At 37.3% G+C, this 21354-nt stretch overlaps 1 protein-coding gene across 1 annotated transcript in view; it reads right to left on the bottom strand.

Annotated features, from left to right (window-relative positions):
- Positions 1-21354, bottom strand: part of STPG2 (sperm tail PG-rich repeat containing 2) — a 578171-nt gene that overhangs the window by 420242 nt on the left and 136575 nt on the right. The window contains exon 8 of the mRNA XM_047718028.1: positions 5676-5835. Within this exon, the coding sequence (XP_047573984.1) occupies positions 5676-5835 (160 nt within the window). The remainder of the gene's footprint in view (positions 1-5675; positions 5836-21354) is intronic.

Here is a 21354-nt window from a genome sequence, read left to right on the forward strand (position 1 = left end):
ACAGCTTAAGTGTTTAAATATAGGGACCTCACTCAAAGTATATACATCACAAGTAGTACCTTGTTAAGCATCTGATGTGAAAAGCCATCCTAATCATGTAATTCACTCACATTAGAGGTTTTCACATTCATTTTTCTACTCAGCAACTATAGAAATGCCCAGGAACCCCAGAACTAGAGAGTTTAAGGTAACCTTCTAAAAGTAACCTATAAGTATGTTCTAGAACTGATTGACGGGCCCAATTTATTACTGTACACTAATATCTACACAGAAAAAAATTGAAGTTCCATTAGGCCATTCTCAGTAATTCTTAAATTATGTAAGATTCAGGATTAGCATGGAAGGGTCATCATAATTTAACTGTATCCTTTACAAATAAACTAACCTTTAGGGAATTTGTAGTGCTTTATTCATAATACAGTGGACCACAAAACTGAAAACAAGACCCAATTCTAAGGCAGCTGGACCAGTCAATAAGTTCATATTTAGAAATATTTTGGATTTCAGATTCATAGGCTCAGCTGGTGTAGTGCCAGCCACCTACACATGACCTCTTCAGAACTGCAGTGTTAGAATACTCAGACTGCACAGAGAATCAGGATTCCAAGACCAACTGTTTCAACAGGCCCAGTTATATACTGTAAAGCTCATGATTTTGCCTAAGAAGTGCTAAAATATCACTTCCACTGCATGTTATTGGTCAGAAAAGACACCAGACTAACCAAGATTGGAATGGAGAAAAAGAAGACTCAACTTCTCAATGGCATGAGTAGTAAATAATTTTGTACCAGTAGAGACGTACCATTAACAAATTACCATAACAAAATTTATAGCAATGGGTCAGAAGCTGTAATAACTCAAGACTTAGAGAAAGGGACATGACAGGACAGTTAATGATGGCTTAAGGGACAGGAAGAAAATGCTATTGGAGGCTAGAGAAAAGACAACTTGAATAATGTAATGGCTGAGATTTTAACAAAACTAATGCTTGAGATAATGAAGAAAATATTTAACAAATAAGTAGTTTCTAGCTGAGGAAGTTTTCAGGTTGAATATCCAAAGGGCTAACTGGTTGTTTTTAGCCATGTGTGACAAGGTATGGAAAGAAAAAGATGAGTTCAAACTGTTGTTTTCAAGAAGAAATCAAAATTTATGGGTTTGAAAGTAAAATTATTTTTTATCCCATCTCTACAATAGCAAAAAGCTCTCAAGAAATGGTCTGAGATCAAAGACCAAATCCAGGGTATGACTGCAAGACCCTTTGTTAAGACCTCAGAAAGATTTAAGATAGTATGTCATAGAATTTTTCAGTTAAAGGAAAGGCTTCCAAGAATTTTAAGGTCATATGTCATAGACCCTTTTGGCTAAAATAATAATGTTCAGAAGAATCTAAGACTATTAAAACACAGCAGCACCAAAGGTGACCCAAAGTAGACAAGGGTTTTCCCACGAAGTATATGTGAATGTGGCTTTTGTCCAGTGTATTTGATTCTAAGTCAATATAATAAGGTACTTACAAAGTTTTTTTTTTTAAGATTTTATTTATTTGAGAGAGAGAGAGAGAGCATGAAAGGGGTGAGGGGCAGAGGGAAAAGCCAGCTCCCTGATGAGCAGAGGGCCTGATGTGGGACTTGATCCTGGGACTCCAGGATCATGACCTGAGCCTAAGGCAGTTGCTTAACCAACTGAGCCACCCAGATGCCCACAAAGTTTTTTTAAAAAGGGAATTATACAAACTTGGAAAGAAAGAGACAACAACACTGCAAAATGAAAAGTAGCTGTAGACCCCTCATTTTCTATAGGCGAAAGCTCCAACTACAAACACAGCCTACTTCTTTGAGAATTTTTTCTTGCTTCTTGAGGTAAGCCTTTATTGCTATGTACATCCCTTAAAACCACTTTTGCTATATTCCAAAGGTTTTGGACCACTGTGCTTTCATTTTCATTTGTTTCCATGTCTTTTTTTTACTTCTTCTTTGATTTCTTGGTTGACCCATTCAATGTTTAGTAGCATGTTGTTTAATCTCTGTGTATTTGTGGTCTTTCCAAATTTTTTCTTGTGGTTAACTTCTAGTTTCTTAGTGTTGTGGTCAGAAAATGATTTCAATCTTTTTGTATTTGTTGAGGCCTGTTTTGTGACCTAATATGTGATCTATTCTGGAGAACCTTCCATGTACACTTGAAAACAATATGTATTGTGCTGTTTTAGGATAGAATGTTCTGAATATATGTTAAGTCACCATCTGGTCCAGAGTAGCATTCAAAGCCACTGTGTCCTTGTTAGTTTCTATTTAGATGACCCATCCATTGATATCAGTGGGATGTAAAAGTCCCCTATTATTATTATGTTATTGTCAATTAGTTCCTTTATGTTTGTTATCATTTTATATATTTGGGTGCTCCCATGTTGGGTGCATAAATATTTACAATTGTTATATCTTGTTGTATCAACCCCTGTATGGTTATATAATGCCCTTCTCTCTTTCTAAAGTCTTTATTTTAAAGTCTAGTTTGGGGGCACCTCAGTGGCACAGTCAGTTAAGCAACCAACTCCTGGCTTTGGCTTAGGTCATGATCTCAGGGTCGTGAGATCGAGCCCCATGTCGGGCTTTGCAATCAGCGTGGAATCTCCTCGAATTTTTCTCTCTCCCTCTCCCTTTGCTCCTCCTTCCCATGCTCTTGCATTCTCTCTCTCTCAAATGAATAAATAAATATTTAAAATAAATAAATTAAATAAAGTATAGTTTATCCAACATAAATATTGCTACTCTGGCTTCCTTTTGACATCCATTTGCATGATAGATATTTCTCCAACCCCTCACTTTCAATCTGCAGGTGTCTTTGCTCTAAAATGAGTTTTTTTGTAGGCAGCATATAGATGGGTCTTGTTTGTTTATTGATTCTGACACCCTGTGGCTTTGACTGGAGCATTTAGTCCATTTATAGTCACAAAGTAATTATTGGTAGATTTGCATTTATTGACATTTTATTACCTGTCCTGTCATTGTTTCTGGATATTTTCTCTGATCCTTTCTTATCTTTGTCACTTTTGGTTTTTCCTTTGAACTCAAAGGGTTCCCTTTAATATTTCTTAGTGTAGTAGCCATGATCTCCTTTAGTTTTGTTTGTTTGGCAAACTCTTTATCTCTCCTATTATGAATGATAGCCTTGCTGGATAAAGTACTATTGGCTGCAAATTTTTCATATTTAGCACTTTGAATATATCATGCCACTTCCTTCTGGCTTGACAAAGTTCTGTTGAGAAATCTCCAGCTAGCCTTAAAGGTCTTCCCTTGTAAATTAAGAATTTCCTTTGTCTTGCTGCTCTTAAAATTGTTTATCACTATATTTTACAAGTGTAATTACAATATGTATTGGTGTGGACCTGCTTTTGTTGATTTTGATGGGAGTTCTCTGTGCCTCCTGGATCTAGATATCTGTTTCCTTTCTCAGGTTAGGAAAATTTTCTGCTATTATTTCCTAAAATAAATTTTCTACTCCCTTTTCTCTCTCTTCTTCTTCTGGGACTTCTGTAATACAAATGTTATTACATCTGTTGGAGTCACGAACTCCCAAAGTCTACTCTCATGTCCCATAATTCTTACTCTCCTTGTTGTTCAGCTTTATTATTTCCCATTATTTTGTCTTCTAAGTCACTAATTCATTCCTCTGATTCTTCTGGCCTGCTGTTAATTGCATCAAGCCCATGTCCAGTCTCGTTTTTTGTATTCTGCATCTCTTGATTGATTCTTTCTTAACTCTTTTATCTCGGTGATAAGGGTCTCCCTAATGTCTTCTATTCTTTTCTCCAGCCCTGTATCATTAGGATTGTTGCTTTAAATTCTCCATCAGGCATGTTACTTGTATCTGTTTTTGCTTAGATCTCTGACCGTGGCCTTATCTTGTTCTTTCATTTGGAATAAATTCTTCTGTCTTAGAATTTTGTCTAAGTCTCTGCCTTCTTCTCTGTTAGAAAAGCCAGTTACGTCGCCTGCTCCTGAGAGTAATAACCTAATGAAAAAGAGGTCATGTAGTGCTCAGGGTGTACCACTTCATGAAATGTCTCCAGTTGTGCTGCATGCACTCTGCTATTGTATTTTGGCTGCTCTAAACTTCAGGCCAGTTGTCTGTAGAGGCTCTCCTTGCCTGCTGTTTTTAGTGTTTGGTCCCTGGACTGAATGTGGTGAGTTTTTAACTAGGTGCACTCTGGTCTGCTTGTGAAATGAGACCTGACACCAACTCTGCCAGAACTGAAGCCCTGCAAAACTCTCTGATCAGGAGATGTGGTATGGACAGGGGTTTCTGGGGCAAGGGATCTTATCTTCTGGGACTGTGGCAATCTTGACTCAGAAGGGCAGTCCTGCCAGAACACAGTGGGTGGAACTTGGTGTAAGCAAGTTAGGCAGCCAGAAACACAGCCTATTTCTTACAGAAAAGGAAGGATGATTTAAAATCAAGAGCCCAAAAGGCAGAACAAAGGACCTTGGAAAATCATTCCCAGGGAGCCCAACTGGGCCCTAATCAAGGAAACTACAAAATGTGCCTAGTTAGATTTCATAGCTGTTATAGGATTATGATTATTAAGGGCTTCTAGCTTTCTCTTTTCTGAATAGGAGCATGTAGTATGAATATCCTGTAATTCTCCCATTGCTGTGTTTTGGGATGTGTGAGGCAGATAATGTGTGTCTTTAGTTCACAGCTTGTCTAACAGATAGAAGTCATACTCAAGAAGCTTCTCTAAAGTATCACACCCAAAAATTCTGACCTATAGCAATACAAGTCTTAGGTAACAAAATCCTGGACTTCAAGATCACACCATAATTACATGAGACTTTGGAGGCCTGGAGAAAACATGGAGGACAACTGTAAATGTTCTGTGGGCAGAGGGTACTCTATAGTAAATTAAAGATGGCCAAAAATTCTTTGTTACCCATGGCATTAAGAGATAAAGTGTTATGCTCTTCTGTTCAATATGTAGTGCCCTTAGTAACCTGATTAACAAATGGAATGTGGGATTTCTGACATTAGGAAATAAGGCTTGCAGCATCCTGCCATGTCTTGTAGAGTCCTGAGCTACCAAATTAAAAGAGCAGCTAACCTGGGGCAGCAATGCTGAAGCTATGCATGCACACTGAATGACAGCCGTATCTAAGCTCTGCCTTCCAGCATTCCCACAAAATAATAAGATACAAAAGAAAACCCTGTGTTTTCATGCCATTGAGATTGTGATGCAGCAACACATAACTATATGTTAACATTTACATAAGTTATTTTTGTGCTAGGTTCTTAGTTCTATATACTAAAATATCCAGTGAGAACACTAGAACGTTTTAGGATAACCCCAAAATAAAATTTTAACAAAAGTGCATTTCATAAGTTAAAATACTGGCAGTGACCACATAGTTGATAAATAAGTTCACTCATAAAGAGAAATTAGGAAATTTATTGAATGAAGGAAAATAATAGAAAATTACCAATAAGATATGTGACATGTTAAATTGAAATCTTTTTTTAAAATTATACATTATTTTTAATGTATCTGTGTTTAGTGTATGGTCAATACTTTAAAAAATGTGACTTAAAATGACAACACAAACCACAGAACAAAAAATATGTACTTTTTGATAATCCGCCTTGAATATTAAGTTACAAAACTACGTGGATTAATTACTAACCTGGCATTTCCTTTGTCCTTGAGTCCTGTGTGAATCGAGCAGCACTTTGACCAAATGGAGTACTTTTCAGTGCTGGTGTTTTCTTCAAGGAATTGAAAGCACTTCGAGATTCATTATATGTGCCAGGAGCTGGAGTGATTGACTTGATAGGTACAAATCTCTGGTAAAGAACAGGAGAATATGCCAATGAAAAAGGTACTATATAGTACATTTTGATATTTCATGAGTTAAAAGCTGCCTTCTTAGTTAATATAACATATGGAGTTTAATTTATTTCTTAACGTAGTGAAAAATACAGATGAATTAAGATCTTATACCTATTAAAACATAAAATATATAACTTTTAGTAAAATCATATATATATATATTAAAACAGTAATGCATTATGTATTTTACCATGCTAAATAGACATTTTGAAGGAAATTATCTCAAGATGAGATTCTAGATTATAATGTATGGACAATCTTCACATTTAAATTATTCTATAAGTTAAGATAATAAATAAAAAACCTATATGATCTAACATGGTTTCTATTTTTTTTAATTTTTTTAATTTTATTTTTTCAGTGTTCTGTAATTCATTGTTTATGCACCACACCCAGTGCTCCATGCAATATGTGCCCTCCCTAATACCCACCACAGGCTCACCCATGGTTTCTTTTATGTAATAAAATTAACACAAATTGACAAAGTTCCTTGATATACATATTCAATTAATTCAACAATATCATTAAATATCTTAAGAAAAAAATCTGAGATGCAAGAGATATATAAATCTGGTTTAGCTTATAATATTCAATTTATAAACTTATAAATTTATTATAAACTTGTAATATTTAACTTAATGTTAAGCATATATATAATAACTCATGAAGTATAGCATTATATTTTTTTAACTTTTTATTTGGAATTAATTTCAAATTTACAGAAAAAATTACATGAATAAAAATAATTAAGAAAATAAGTATAATATTTAATATTTACCCAGATTCACCCACTGTTAATATTATGCCATTTGTTTTTTTCATTTGCCCACACTCTCTTTCTCTTTCTTTCAGTATATCCGTTCCTTCCTCTCTGTGTCTCCCTGTGTGTGTCTCTACAACCCCAACTCTACAGAGACACACACACACACATACACAAAAACATGCAGCATATATATAGAACCATTTAATGAAAAGTTACATATGTCATGTCCCTTTACCCCTTAATACTTTGGTATGTGTTTACTAAAAATATGGATTTTTTTAACATATCTGAAGCACAGTTATCAACTTCAGTAAATGTATCAATGATATAGTTTTATCTAATCAACTATTCATATTCCAAAGTTGTCAGCTGATCTAATAATGCCTCTGTTGCATTTTTCCCCTTCAAGTATATAATTTAGTCTTGGTTCAAATATTGCCTTTAGCCTCCTTTAATATAGGAACATTTCTACAACCTTCTTTTGTGTTCTGGGACTTTGGAAGAATATAGCACCTCACTTTTGTAAGATAAAGGCTTCATTAGTTGGGACTTCTCTCACAATTATATTCAGGTTATGCTTTTCTGAGCAGCATACTAAATAGGTGATGTAGCTTTCTTCCTCAAAGTATCATTATCTAGGGGTACATGATGTTATTGAACCTCAGTGGCCATCTTAATTTTATAAAATTGAATATTCCCTCTGCATTTATCAGTAGGCACTCAACATTCTACCGTAAGTGAGAACCCTCTTCCCCACCCCCCAATTATTCATTTCATCATTTATCTACTTATTTATGCACTTATTTATGTACTTATAGTCCATATGGAAATATGAATACCAGTTTTAACTATTTATAATTAATACCTGTGGTTTTTTTTACCAGTAGGGAGCCCTTTAAGTTGGATCATATGTCCCTATGATATGCCATCATCTTTTTGTTTGTTCAGGTTAATCTTCCACCTACTTTGCCCAGTCCCTGCTTCTTAGCTTATTTAGCAAGCTGGGATACATATCTATATATCTATACTATCTACACCTATATCTATACACACACACACACACACACACACACACACACATATATATATATTAGGAATCATGAGTTCACAGCAAACCTTCAATTCAAATCTAGACCTTTTCCACCTCCCCCAAGCCATATTTGTATGTACCTTCTTCCAAGTGAAAATGCTGATTCACAATATTGACTTTTTGCTCAGTGTTATACATCTAAAATAGTTTAATTATTGCCTCACCCATGCCACTATAATAAGCCAACCTCCTAAAAAGAATTCAGAATTTGTTTGTAATTCTTGCACTCACTATCCCTTCCAACTTCATCCTATTCAAGACTGATGTGTAGTCAAATACTGTGGTTACAGGGATTATTCTTTTTCCCCCTTCAATGTGGTTATAAGTATTCACTTGGAATACAATGGTACATTTTTTTTCCATTCACTTTCAGTTTTAGGGGTTTTTTTAAGCCTTCCCATTCTTATCTATTTATTTTTATTTTTGACTATATGGAACACTGACATGATTCTCAAAGACAAATATGTATTTTAAAAAGTATACTCAAAGACATGACCCTCCCTTCATTTCCCTTCTACCCCATGGATGCTGCACCACTAGAGGAAAACAGTCCAAACTTATAACATTTGCTTATATTTGTATGGAAATTATTAGTCATACTACCACGTGGCTAATCTCACACTACCATTATAACATCAACCAACATGCAAAACCGGAAAAATTAACAGTTGGTTCCTGCAAGCCAACAGAAATGAACTCCTGCAATATACCAGCACTTCCATTCCATCTCTTTATCATCCCTTGTAGGTAACCAACTTCATTGTTTACTGGTTTGTACTTTATGTGTTTATATAAAAATAAGCAGATATGTGTATGTTTCAGGTGTACAATATAAGGGTTGTATAATTCTATATATCACTCAGTGCTCATCATGGTAAGTATACTCTTAATCTCCTTTACTTCATCCATCCTCCCACCTATCTCCCTTCTAACAACCACAAGTTTATTCTTTATATGTAAGAGTCTGGCAGGGGGGTGGTAATTGTTTGTCTCTTTTTTTCCTCATTAGTTCATTTGTTTTGTTTCTTAAATTCTACATACAAATGAAATCGTATGGTGTTTTTCTTTTCTGTCTGACTTATTTCTCTTAGCATTATAACCTCTATGTCCCTTCATGTCATTGCAAATAGCAAGATCTCGGTCTTTTTTACAGCTAATATTCCAGTGCAGTGTGTGTGCATGTGTGCATGTGCATGCGCGTGTGTGTGTGCACGCCCCACTACTTTATCCATTCATCTACTAATGGACACTTGGGTAGCCTCCATATCTCGGCTATTGCAAATAGTGCTGCAATAAAAATTCCCAAACAGACATTTTCCAAAGACATATAAATGCCCAACAGACACCGGAAAAGATGTTCAACATCACTAATCATCAGGGAAATGCAAATCAAGATCACAAACTTAAACCTGTCAGAATTGCTAGAATCAAAAAGACAAGAAATAACATATTGGTGAGGAAGTGGAGAAAAAGGCATCCTCATGCACTATTGGTGGGAATGTAAATTGATGCAGCCACTGTGGAAAACAGTGTGGAGTTTCCTTGAAAAATTAAAAATAAAATTAGCCATATGATCTAGCAATTCTACTACTGGGTACTTACCTTGGGAAAACAAAACACTAACTTGAAAAGATATATGCACCTTTCTACTTATTACAGCATTATATGTATGTTTCTGAATTTCCTTTCTTTCTTATACAAAAGGAATACTTGATGCCTAGGCTTGATTCTGGATGAATCTAATCAGTCTCTGGAAAAGAGGAAATAAGGCAACTGAGTATCAAAATGTGTTAAAATTCCAAGGAGTCAAGATGGTGGAGGAGTAGCAGACTGAGATGACATCAGATCGCAGGAGTTCAGCTAGATAGTTATCAAACCAGTCCAAACACCTACAACCCCAATAGGAGATCGAAGAGGAGTATTTCTAGAAATAGAAAATCAACCACTTTCTGAAAGGTAGAATGTGTGGAGAAATGAATCCAAAGTGACAGGAAGATAGACCACGGGTGGAGGTGCCGGCTCCTAGCAAGAAGTGGAGCAATGGAGCACAAAATTCGAACTTTTAAAAGTCTGCTCCACTGAGGGACATCGCTCCAAAAGCTAAGCAGGGGTGGAGCCCTCGTGGGGACAGTGTGGTCTCAGGTCCCCCAGGGTCACTGAAAGATCAGGGGTGTCTGAGTGTAGCAGAGCTCACAGGTATAAGAGCCAGGAAGCCGGCTACAGAGACAGAGCCGAAGAGCGAGTTCTCAGCTAGGTGTTACCTTAAAATGTAATCCACGCCACAGTCAGGCCACTGCTCTTTGAGCAGAGACCCCATAAGAGGCAGATCTGGGGAGACCCACCTCTATCCACTGGAGAGCAGAGTGGCTGGATTGGCCAGGTTTGGAGACTCCTGATGGGACTGTGTACCAGAGACAGAAACACTTGGTCACAGTCCAGGTTAGCTCGGAGCTTGACTGGAGACCAGGGAGATGGGAGTGATTGAGAGCTTTTTGCGGAGGGCATACTGAGGAGTGGGGCCCCAAGCTCCTGGCTCCTCCGGGCTAGAGATTGGGAGGCTGCAATTTTCATTCTCATCCTCTAGAGTGCTATGGAAAGCATTCAAGGAACAAAAGCTCCAAGAGCCAACCAACCTAAGGAGATTACTTAGCCTGGCCCTTGGCAAGGGCAGCGCAATTCCACCTCGGGCAAAGACATTTGAGAATCATCCCCCTTGGGCAAAGACATTTGAGAATCACTACAATAGGCCCCTCCCCCAGAAGATCACCAAGAACATCCAGCCAAGACCAAGCTCACTGATCAAGGAAAACAGTGGAATTCAAAGGAGAGGAAAGCAAAGCATGGAATTCATGGCTTTATGCCCATGATTCTTTTGTCTTGCAAAGTTTATTAAATTGTTTTTAATTTTATTTTTATTCTTATTCTTATTCTAATTTTTTAACTTATTCTAATTTATCTTATTCTAATTTTTTTAACTTTTCCTCTTTCCTCTTTTAACATTTTTAACTAGTTTCTCTTAACAATACCTTGCTAAAAAAAAAAAAAAACTTTTTAAACCTTCATTATTATAGTCATATTTTATCCTTCATTGTACCTAACTTTATTTTTGGTATACATACAAGGTTTTTTCTTCTACAAAATTTAGGGATACAATTTATTCTAATAGATCAAAATACACCTTAAAGCTAGCACAGGGCTTTGTTCTACGCTCCAACCTGAGCAAATTCTCTCCACGTTCTTTTTCTTTCTTTTTCCAACCAACGTATCTTATTAATTCCTTTTTTTTAGAATTTTTTTAAATTTTCATATTTACAGTCATATTCTATCCCTTCATCGTCTTTACCCTTATTTTTGTGTATATATAAATTTTTCTTTCTTTAAAATTTTGGGAGAAAAGAACAAGAGGCAGTACCAAAGGCTAGAGACCTAATCAATATGGACATTGGTGATATGTCAGATCTAAAGTTCAGAATGACGATTGTAAGGGTGCTAGCTGGGCTTGAAAAAGGCATGGAAGATATTAGAGAAACCCTGTCTTGAGAAATAAAAGCCCTTTCTGGAGAAATGAAAGAACTAAAATCTAACAAAGTTGAAATCAAAAAAGCTATTAATGAGATGCAATAAAAAATAGAGGCTCTTACTGCTAGGATAAATGAGGCAGAAGAGAGAATTAGTGATATAGAAGACCAAATGACAGAGAATAAAGAAGCTGAGCAAAAGGGAGACAAACAACTACTTGACCACGAGGGGATAATTCGAGAGATAAGTGAAACCATAAGATGAAACATTATTAGAATAATTGGGAATCCAGAAGAAGAAATAAGAGAGAGGGGGGCAGAAGGTATATTGGAGAGAATTACTGGAGAGAATTTCCCTAATATGGCAAAGGGAACAAGCATCAAAATCCAGGAGGTGCAGAGAACCTCCCTCAAAATAAACAAGAATAGGTCCACACCCCGTCACCTAATAGTAAAATTCACAAGTCTTAGTGACAAAGAGAAAATCCTGAAAGCAGCCTGGGTCAAGAAGTCTGTAACATACAATGGTAAAAATATTAGATTAGCAGCAGACTTATCCACAGAGACCTGGCAGGCCAGAAAGAATTGTCATGATATATTCAGAGCACTAAATGAGAAAAACATGCAGCCAAGAATACTATATCCAGCTAGGCTATCATTGAAAATAGAAGGAGAGATAAAAAGCTTCCAGGACAAAAAAAAAAAAAAAAAAAACTAAAAGAATTTGCAAACACCAAACCAGCTCTACAGGAAATATTGAAAGGGGTCCTCTAAGCAGTGAGAGATCCTAAAAGTAGTAGATCAGAAAGGAAGAGAGACAATATACAGTAACAGTCACCTTAAAGGCAATACAATGGCACTAAATTCATATCTCTCAATACTTACCCTGAATGTTAATGGGCTAAAGGCCCCAATCAAAAGACATAGGGTATCAGAATGGATTAAAAAAACAAAACCTGTCCACAGGAAAGACATTTTAGACCCAAAGGCACCTCCAGATTTAAAGTGAGGGGGTGGAAAGCAATTTACCATGCTAATGGACATCAAAAGAAAGCTGGGGTGACATTCTTATATCAGATCAATTACATTTTAAGCCAAAGATGATAATAAGAGATATCATACTCAAAGGGTCTATCCAACAAGAAGCTCTAACAATTTTAAATATCTATGCCCCTAAACTGGGAGCAGCCAACTATATAAACCAATTAATAACAAAATCAAAGAAACACATCAACAATAATACAATAACAGTAGAGGACTTTAACACCCCCCTCACTGAAATGGACAGATCATCCCAGCAAAAGATCAACAAGGAAATAAAGGCCTTTAATGACACACTGGACCAAATGGACATCACAGATATATTCAGAACATTTCATCCCAAAGCAACAGAATACACATTCTTCTCTAACATGGAACATTCTCCAGAATAGATCACATCCTGGGTCATAAAGCAGGTCTCAACTGGTACCAAAAGATTGGGATCATTCCCTGCATATTATCAGACCACAATGCTCTAAAGCTAGAACTCAATCACAAGAGGAAAGTTGGAAAGAACCCAAATACATGGAGGCTAAAGAGCATCCTACAAAAGAATGAAAGGGTCAACCAGGAAATTAAAGAAGAACTGAAAAAATTCATGGAAACAAATGATAATGAAAACACAACTGTTCAAATCTGTGGGACACAGCAAAGACAGTCCCGAGAGGAAAATATATAGCGATACAAGTCTTTCTCAAGAAACAAGAAAGGCCTCAAATACACAACTTAATCCTACATCTAAAGGAGCTGGACAAAGAACAGCAAAGAAACCCTAAACCCAGCAGGAGAAGAGAAATAATAAACATTAGAGCAGAAATCAATGAAATAGAAATTAAAAAAAAAAAAACAGTAGAACAAATCAATGAAACTAGGAGCTGGTTCTTTGAAAGAATAATGGATAAACCCCTGGCCAGACTTATCAAAAAGAAAAGAGAAAGGACCCAAATAAAATCATGAATGAAAGAGGAGAGATCACAACCAACATCAAAGAAATACAAGCAATTATAAGAACATATTATGAGCAACTATATGCCAGCAAATTTGACAATCTGGAAGAAATGGATGCATTCCTAGAGACATATAAACTACCACAACAGAACCAGGAAGAAAGAGAAAACCTGAACAGACCTATAACCAGTAAGGAGATTGAAACAGTCATCAAAAATCTCCAGACAAACAGAGCCCATTTAAAGAAGAATTAATTCCTGGAAGAGGAGTCAAGATGGCGGAGAATTAACAGGCTGAGATTATATCGGGTAGCAGGAGATCAGCTAGATAGCTTATCTAAACATTGTAAACACCTACAAATCCAATGGGAGATCGAAAAGAAGAAGAACAGCAATTCTAGAAACAGAAAATAAACCACTTTCTGAAAGGTAGGACTGGCGGAGATGTGAATTCAAAGTGACGGGAAGATAGACCACAGGGGGAGGGGCCGGCTCCCGGCAAGCAGCGGAGCAACGGAGCACAAAATGAGGACTTTTAAAAGTCTGTTTCGCTGAGAGACATTGCTCCAGAGGCTAAACCGGGGTGAAGGTGAAGCCCACGCAGGGTCAGCATGGCCCCAGGTCCTGCAGGGTCACAGAAGGATCGGGGTTGTCTGAGTGTCACAGAGTTTGCAGGTATTAGAACGGGGAAGCCGGCTACAGAGACAGAGCTGAGGAGTGAGCTCTCAGCTCGGGGTTACCTTGAACCGGTCGAGGCTGGGTGAGCTTGGAGCGTGGCCGGAGGCCAGGGAGATGGGAGTGATTGGGCGCTATTCTCTGAGGGCACACTGAGGAGTGGGGAACCAAGCTCGGCTCCTCCAGGTGGAGACTGGGAGGGCGCCATTTTCATTCCCGTTCTCCAGACCTATCGAAAGCATTCAGGGAACAAAAGCTCCGAAAAGCAAACCCAAGTGGATTACTCTGCCCAGCCCCTGGTAAGGGCGGTGCGATTCCGCCTGGGGCAAAGACACTTAAGAATCACTACAACAGGCCCCTCCCCCAGAAGATCAACAAGAAATCCAGCCAGGACCAAGTTCACCTACCAAGGAGTGCAGGTTCAATACCAAGGAAAACAGCTGAATTCCAGAGGCGGAGAAAGCAAAGCACGGAACTCATGGCTTTCTCCCCATGATTCTTTAGTCTTGCAGTAAATTTAATTTTTTTCTTCAATTTTTTTTTCTTCTTCTGCAAATTTTCTTAACTATTACTGTTTTCTTCTTTTTTAACTTTTTTTATAACTAGTTTATCTAATATATATATTTTTTTCTTTTTTATATTTTTTCTTTATTTGTTTTCCTTTTTAAATTGTGTCTTTTTTTTTCTGAACCTCTTTTTATCCCCTTTCTCCCCCCCACGATTTGGGGTACTGATTTGGTTAAAGCATATATCCCTGGGGTCTTTGCCACCCTTTTAGTATTTTACTTCCTCCTTCATATACTCTTATCTGGACAAAATGAGAAGGCAGAAAAATTCACCACAAAAAAAAGAACAAGAGGCATTATTGAAAGCCAGCGACCTAATCAATACAGACATTGGTAATATGTCAGATCTAGAGTTCAGAATAATGATTCTCAAGGTTCTAGCCGGGCTCGAAAAAGGCATGGAAGATATTAGGGAAACCCTCTCGGGAGATATAAGAGCCCTTTCTGGAGAAATAAAAGAATTAAAATCTAACCAAGTTGAAATCAAAAAAGCTATTAATGAGGTGCAATAAAAAATTGAGGCTCTCACTGCTAGGATAAATGAGGCAGAAGAAAGAATTAGTTCTACAGTTCTACAGACAGAGGCCCACACGTGGTTTATAATAAGTAAATAATGGGATGGTAAGCATCTGCCTTCAGCCCAGGTCATGATCCCAGGCTGCTGGATCGAGTCCCGTATCTGGTTCCTTGCTCAGTGGGGACCCTGCTTCTCCCTCTGCCTGCTGCTCCCCCTGCTTATGCATGCACTCTCGGTGATAAAGAAGAATAAAGATAAAGAGAATAAAGAAGCTGAGCAAAAGTGGGACAAACAGCTACTGGACCATGAGGGGATAATTCGAGAGATAAGTGACATCATAAGACGAAGTAACATTAGAATAATTGGGAATCCAGAAGAAGAAGAAAGAGAGAGGGGAGCAGAAGGTATATTGGAGAGAATTACTGGAGAGAATTTCCCTAATATGGCAAAGGGAACAAGCATCAAAATCCAGGAGGTGCAGAGAACCTCCCTCAAAATAAACAAGAATAGGTCCACACCCCGTCACCTAATAGTAAAATTCACAAGTCTTAGTAACAAAGAGAAAATCCTGAAAGCAGCCTGGGTCAAGAAGTCTGTAACATACAATGGTAAAAATATTAGATTAGCAGCAGACTTATCCACAGAGACCTGGCAGGCCAGAAAGAATTGTCATGATATATTCAGAGCACTAAATGAGAAAAACATGCAGCCAAGAATACTATATCCAGCTAGGCTATCATTGAAAATAGAAGGAGAGATAAAAAGCTTCCAGGACAAAAAAAAAAAAAAAAAAAAAAAAAAACTAAAAGAATTTGCAAACACCAAACCAGCTCTACAGGAAATATTGAAAGGGGTCCTCTAAGCAGTGAGAGATCCTAAAAGTAGTAGATCAGAAAGGAAGAGAGACAATATACAGTAACAGTCACCTTAAAGGCAATACAATGGCACTAAATTCATATCTCTCAATACTTACCCTGAATGTTAATGGGCTAAATGCCCCAATCAAAAGACACAGGGTATCAGAATGGATAAAAAAACAAAACCCATCTATATGTTGCCCACAAGAAACTCATTTTAAACCGGAAGACACCTCCAGATTTAAAGTGAGGGGGTGGAAAGCAATTTACCATGCTCATGGACATCAGAAGAAAGCAGGAGTGGCAATCCTTATATCAGATCAATTAGATTTTAAGCCAAAGACTATAATAAGATATAAGGAAGGACACTATATCATACTCAAAGGGTCTGTCCAACAAGAAGCTCTAACAATTTTAAATATCTATGCCCCTAAACTGGGAGCAGCCAACTATATAAACCAATTAATAACAAAATCAAAGAAACACATCAACAATAATACAATAACAGTAGAGGACTTTAACACCCCCCTCACTGAAATGGACAGATCATCCCAGCAAAAGATCAACAAGGAAATAAAGGCCTTAAATGACACACTGGACCAGATGGACATCTCAGATATATTCAGAACATTTCATCCCAAAGCAACAGAATACACATTCTTCTCTAGTGCACATGGAACATTCTCCAGAATAGATCACATCCTTGGTCATAAAGCAGGTCTCAACCGGTATCAAAAGATTGGGATCATTCCCTGCATATTATCAGACCACAATGCTCTGACGCTAGAACTCAATCACAAGAGGAAATTTGGAAAGAACCCAAATACATGGAGACTAAACAGCATCCTTCTAAAGAATGAATGGGTCAACCAGGAAATTAAAGAAGAATTGAAAAAATTCATGGAAACAAATGATAATGAAAACACAACGGTTCAAAATCTGTGGGACACAGCAAAGGCAGGCTTGAGAGGAAAATATATAGTGGTACAAGCCTTTCTCAAGAAACAAGAAAGGTCTCAAGTACAGAACCTAACCCTATACCTAAAGGAGCTGGAGAAATAACAAGAAAGAAACCCTAAACCCAGCAGGAGAAGAGAACTCATAAAGATCAGAGCAGAAATCAACGAAATAGAAATTTAAAAAACAATAGAACAAATCAACAAAACTAGGAGCTGGTTCTTTGAAAGAATTAATAAGATTGATAAACCCCTGGCCAGAGTTATCAAAAAGAAAAGAGAAAGGACCCAGATAAATAAAATCATGAATGAAAGAGGAGAGATCACAACCAACACCAAAGAAATACAAACAACTATAAGAACATATTATGAGCAACTCTATGCCAACAAATTAGACAATCTGGAAGAAATGGATGCATTCCTAGAGACATATAAACTACCACAACTGAAGCAGGAAGAAAAAGAAAACCTGAACAGACCCACAACCAGTAAGGAGATTGAAATAGTCATCAAAAATCTCCAGATAGGGGCACCTGGGTGGCTCAATGGGTTAGGCCTCTGCCTTTGGCTCAGGTCATGATCTCAGAGTCCTGGGATCGAGCCCCGCGTCAGGCTCTCTGCTCAGCAGGGAGCCTGCTTCCCCCTCTCTCTCTCTGCCTGCCTCTCTGCCTACTTGTGATCTGCCCCTGTCAAATAAATAAATAAAATCTTTTAAAAACAATAAATAAATAAATAAATAAATAAATAATAAAAAATAAATTAAAAAAGAAGAAAAATCTCCAGATAAACAAAAGCCCAGGGCCAGACTGCTTCCCAGGGGAATGCTACCAAACATTTAAAGAAGAACTAATTCCTATTCTCCTGAAACTGTTCAAAAAAAATAGTAATGGAAGGAAAACTTCCAAACTCATTTTATGAGGCAAGCATCACCTTGATCCCAAAACCAGACAAGGATCCCATCAAAAAAGAGAACTACAGACCAATATCCTTGATGAACACAGATGCAAAAATTCTCACCAAAATACTAGCCAATAGGATTCAACAGTACATTAAAAGGATTATTCACCACGACCAAGTGGGATTTATTCCAGGGCTGCAAGGTTGGTTCAGCATCTACAAATCAATCAATGTGATACAACACATTAATAAAAGAAAGAACAAGATCCATATGATACTCTCAATAGATGCTGAAAAAGCATTTGACAAAGTACAGCATCCCTTCCTGATCAAAACTCTTCAAAGTGTAGGGATAGAGGGCACATACCTCAATATTATCAAAGCCATCTATGAAAAACCCACAGTGAATATCATTCTCAATGGAGAAATACTGAAAGCTTTTCCACTAAGGTCAGGAACATGGCAGTGATGTCCATTATCACCGCTGCTATTCAACATAGTACTAGAAGTCCTAGCGTCAGCAATCAGACAACAAAAGGAAATTAAAGGCATCCAAATCGGCAAAGAAGAAGTCAAACTATCACTCTTCACAGATGATATGATACTATATGTGGAAAACTCAAAAGACTCTACTCCAAAATTGCTAGAACTTGTACAGGAATTCAGTAAAGTGTCAGGATATAAAATCAATGCACAGAAATCAGTTGCATTTCTCTACACCAACAACAAGACAGAAGAAAGAAAAATTAAGGACTCAATCCCATTTACAGTTGCACCCAAAACTATAAGATACCTAGGAATAAACCTAACCAAAGAGGCTAAGAATCTATACTCAGAACACTATAAAGTACTCATGAAAGAAACTGAGGAAGACACAAAGAAATGGAAAAATGTTCCATGCTCCTGGATTGGAAGAATAAATATTGTGAAAATGTCTATGCTACCTAAAGCAATCTATACATTTAATACAATCCCTATCAAAATCCCATCCATTTTTTTCAAAGAAATGGAACAAATAATCCTAAAATTTATATGGAACCAGAAAAGACCTCGAATAGCCAAAGGAATATTGAAAAAGAAAGCCAAAGTTGGTGGCATCACAATTCTGAACTTCAAGCTCTATTACAAAGCTGTCATCATCAAGACAACATGGTGCTGGCACAAAAACAGACACATAGATCAATGGAACAGAATAGAGAGCCCAGAAATACACCCTCAACTCTATGGTCAACTCATCTTTGACAAAGCAGGAAAGAATGTCCAATGGAAAAAAGACAGCCTCTTCAACAAATGGTGTTGGGAAAATTGGACAGCCACATGCAGAAGAATGAAATTGGACCATTTCCTTACACCACACATGAAAACAGACTCAAAATGGATGAAGGACCTCAATGTGAGAAAGGAATCCATCAAAATCCTTGAGGAGAACACAGGCAGCAACCTCTTCGACTCAGCCACAGCAACGTCTTCCTAGGAACATCGCCAAAGGCAACGGAAGCAAGGGCAAAAATGAACTATTGGGATTTCATCAAGATCAAAAGCTTTTGCACAGCAAAGGAAACAATTAACAAAACCAAAAGACAACTGACAGAATCGGAGAAGATATTTGCAAACGACATATCAGATAAAGGGCTAGTGTCCAAAATCTATAAAGAACTTAGCAAACTCAACACCCAAAGAACAAATAATCCAATCAAGAAATGGGCAGAAGACATGAACAGACATTTCTGCAAAGAAGACATCCAGATGGCCAACAGACACATGAAAAAGTGCTCCATATCACTCAGCATCAGGGAAATACAAATCAAAACCACAATGAGGTATCACCTCACACCAGTCAGAATGGCTAAAATGACAGATGCTGGCGAGGATATGGAGAAAGGGGAACCCTCCTACACTGTTGATGGGAATGTAAGCTGGTGCAGCCACTGTGGAAAACAGCATGGGGGTTCCTCAAAAAGTTGAAAGTAGAGCTACCCTATGACCCAGCAATTGCACTACTGGGTATTTACCCTAAAGATACAAACGTAGTGATCCGAAGGGGCACGTGCACCCCAATGTTTATAGCAGCAATGTCCACAATAGCCAAACTATGCAAAGATCCTAGATGTCCATCAACAGATGAATGGATAAAGCAGATGTGGTATGTATGTGTGTGTGTGTGTGTCTGTGTGTGTATATACACACATATATATATGTGTGTATATACACACACAGACACACACACACACACACACACACACACAGACATACACACAATGGAATACTATGCAGCCATCAAAAGAAATGAAATCTTGCCATTTGCAATGACGTGGAAGGAACTAGAGGGTATTATGCTGAGCAAAATAAGTCAATCAGAGAAAGACAATTATCATTATTAACTCCCTGATATGAGGAATTTGAGAGGCAACATGGGGGGGTTGGGGGTAGAGAAGAAAAAAAGAAACAAGATGGGATCAGGAAGGAGACAAACTGTAAGTGACTCTTAATCTCACAAAACAAACTGAGGGTTGCCAGGGAGGGGGTATGGAGAGGATGGTTGGGTTATGGACACTGGGGGGGGGGGGGGGGGGGTATGTGCTATGGTGAGTGCTGTTAAGTGTGTAAGCCTGATGATTCACAGACCTGTACCCCTGGGACTAATAATACATTATATATTAATTAAAAATTTTTCAATTCCAAAAAAAAAAAAAAAAGGAAAAGAAATGTGTTAAAATTTCCCAGGTATTTTTAATATACAGCAAGACTAAGCACCATTGTTATAAAAGAAATCTTATATTTTAAAAACTAATAGTTGAAGACCTAAGAAATTCAATGCATTTAGATAAAATACAAAGGAACTCCTTAAATCAATAACTAAAATAAATATTTCAGAAAAATGTCTATTTCTAGAAATAGAAAATTCTATTCTATTCTAGAAACCAAAAATTATGTTTTCTTCATTATCCCCTTAAACAAAGTTTATATCATATTTTCCATTTCTCAAAATATATTCAAAATTTTGTAATTGATGCCAAGTGATATCAAATAAGGTCTATATATTAGAGGAATAGAAATAGCATAAGACCTGAGGGCTCTATTTATGAAAGTGATATTTTTAAAAAATCAAGGACACACATACACTCAAAATATTCTATTCTCACATATCTGTTTTATAAAGTACCTTAAAGAATATCAAGTTGTTCAAGGCAGACACCAGGTATTCATTCTTGATTCTTCCCAGTCCCTCAGCACAACTCTAACCCATTAAAAAGTCATGTTAATTATGTCTCCAAAAAGATACCTGCAATTCATCTCCTTGTCTCCAAGGAGGTGCCTCTTAAGCACAATGAAACTACAGTAACCAGTAGGCATGTGAAAGTTAATAACCTTCCTGAGTTAAGATAAATTAAAATAATCAGAGCTGAATGTAGTACAGTTGAATAAATACTATAACTACTTTGATATAGAGGCTGCCACATTATAAAAGTTTGCTGGTATTAAATTGCCATGGAAATATCTTAGATACCTTCAAGTTGCCTTGGTGTATACCCTGGAAAATGTGATACAATTACTGTGAAATATACTCTTGCATCACAAATAAAGACCCTAGTTGCAGTTGTAGATATGATCTATCCCCACCCTCCACAGAGAGCCTTCAGAACCT

This window comes from Lutra lutra, chromosome 2 (assembly GCF_902655055.1).
Source record: "Lutra lutra chromosome 2, mLutLut1.2, whole genome shotgun sequence".
Taxonomy (NCBI): domain Eukaryota; kingdom Metazoa; phylum Chordata; class Mammalia; order Carnivora; family Mustelidae; genus Lutra; species Lutra lutra.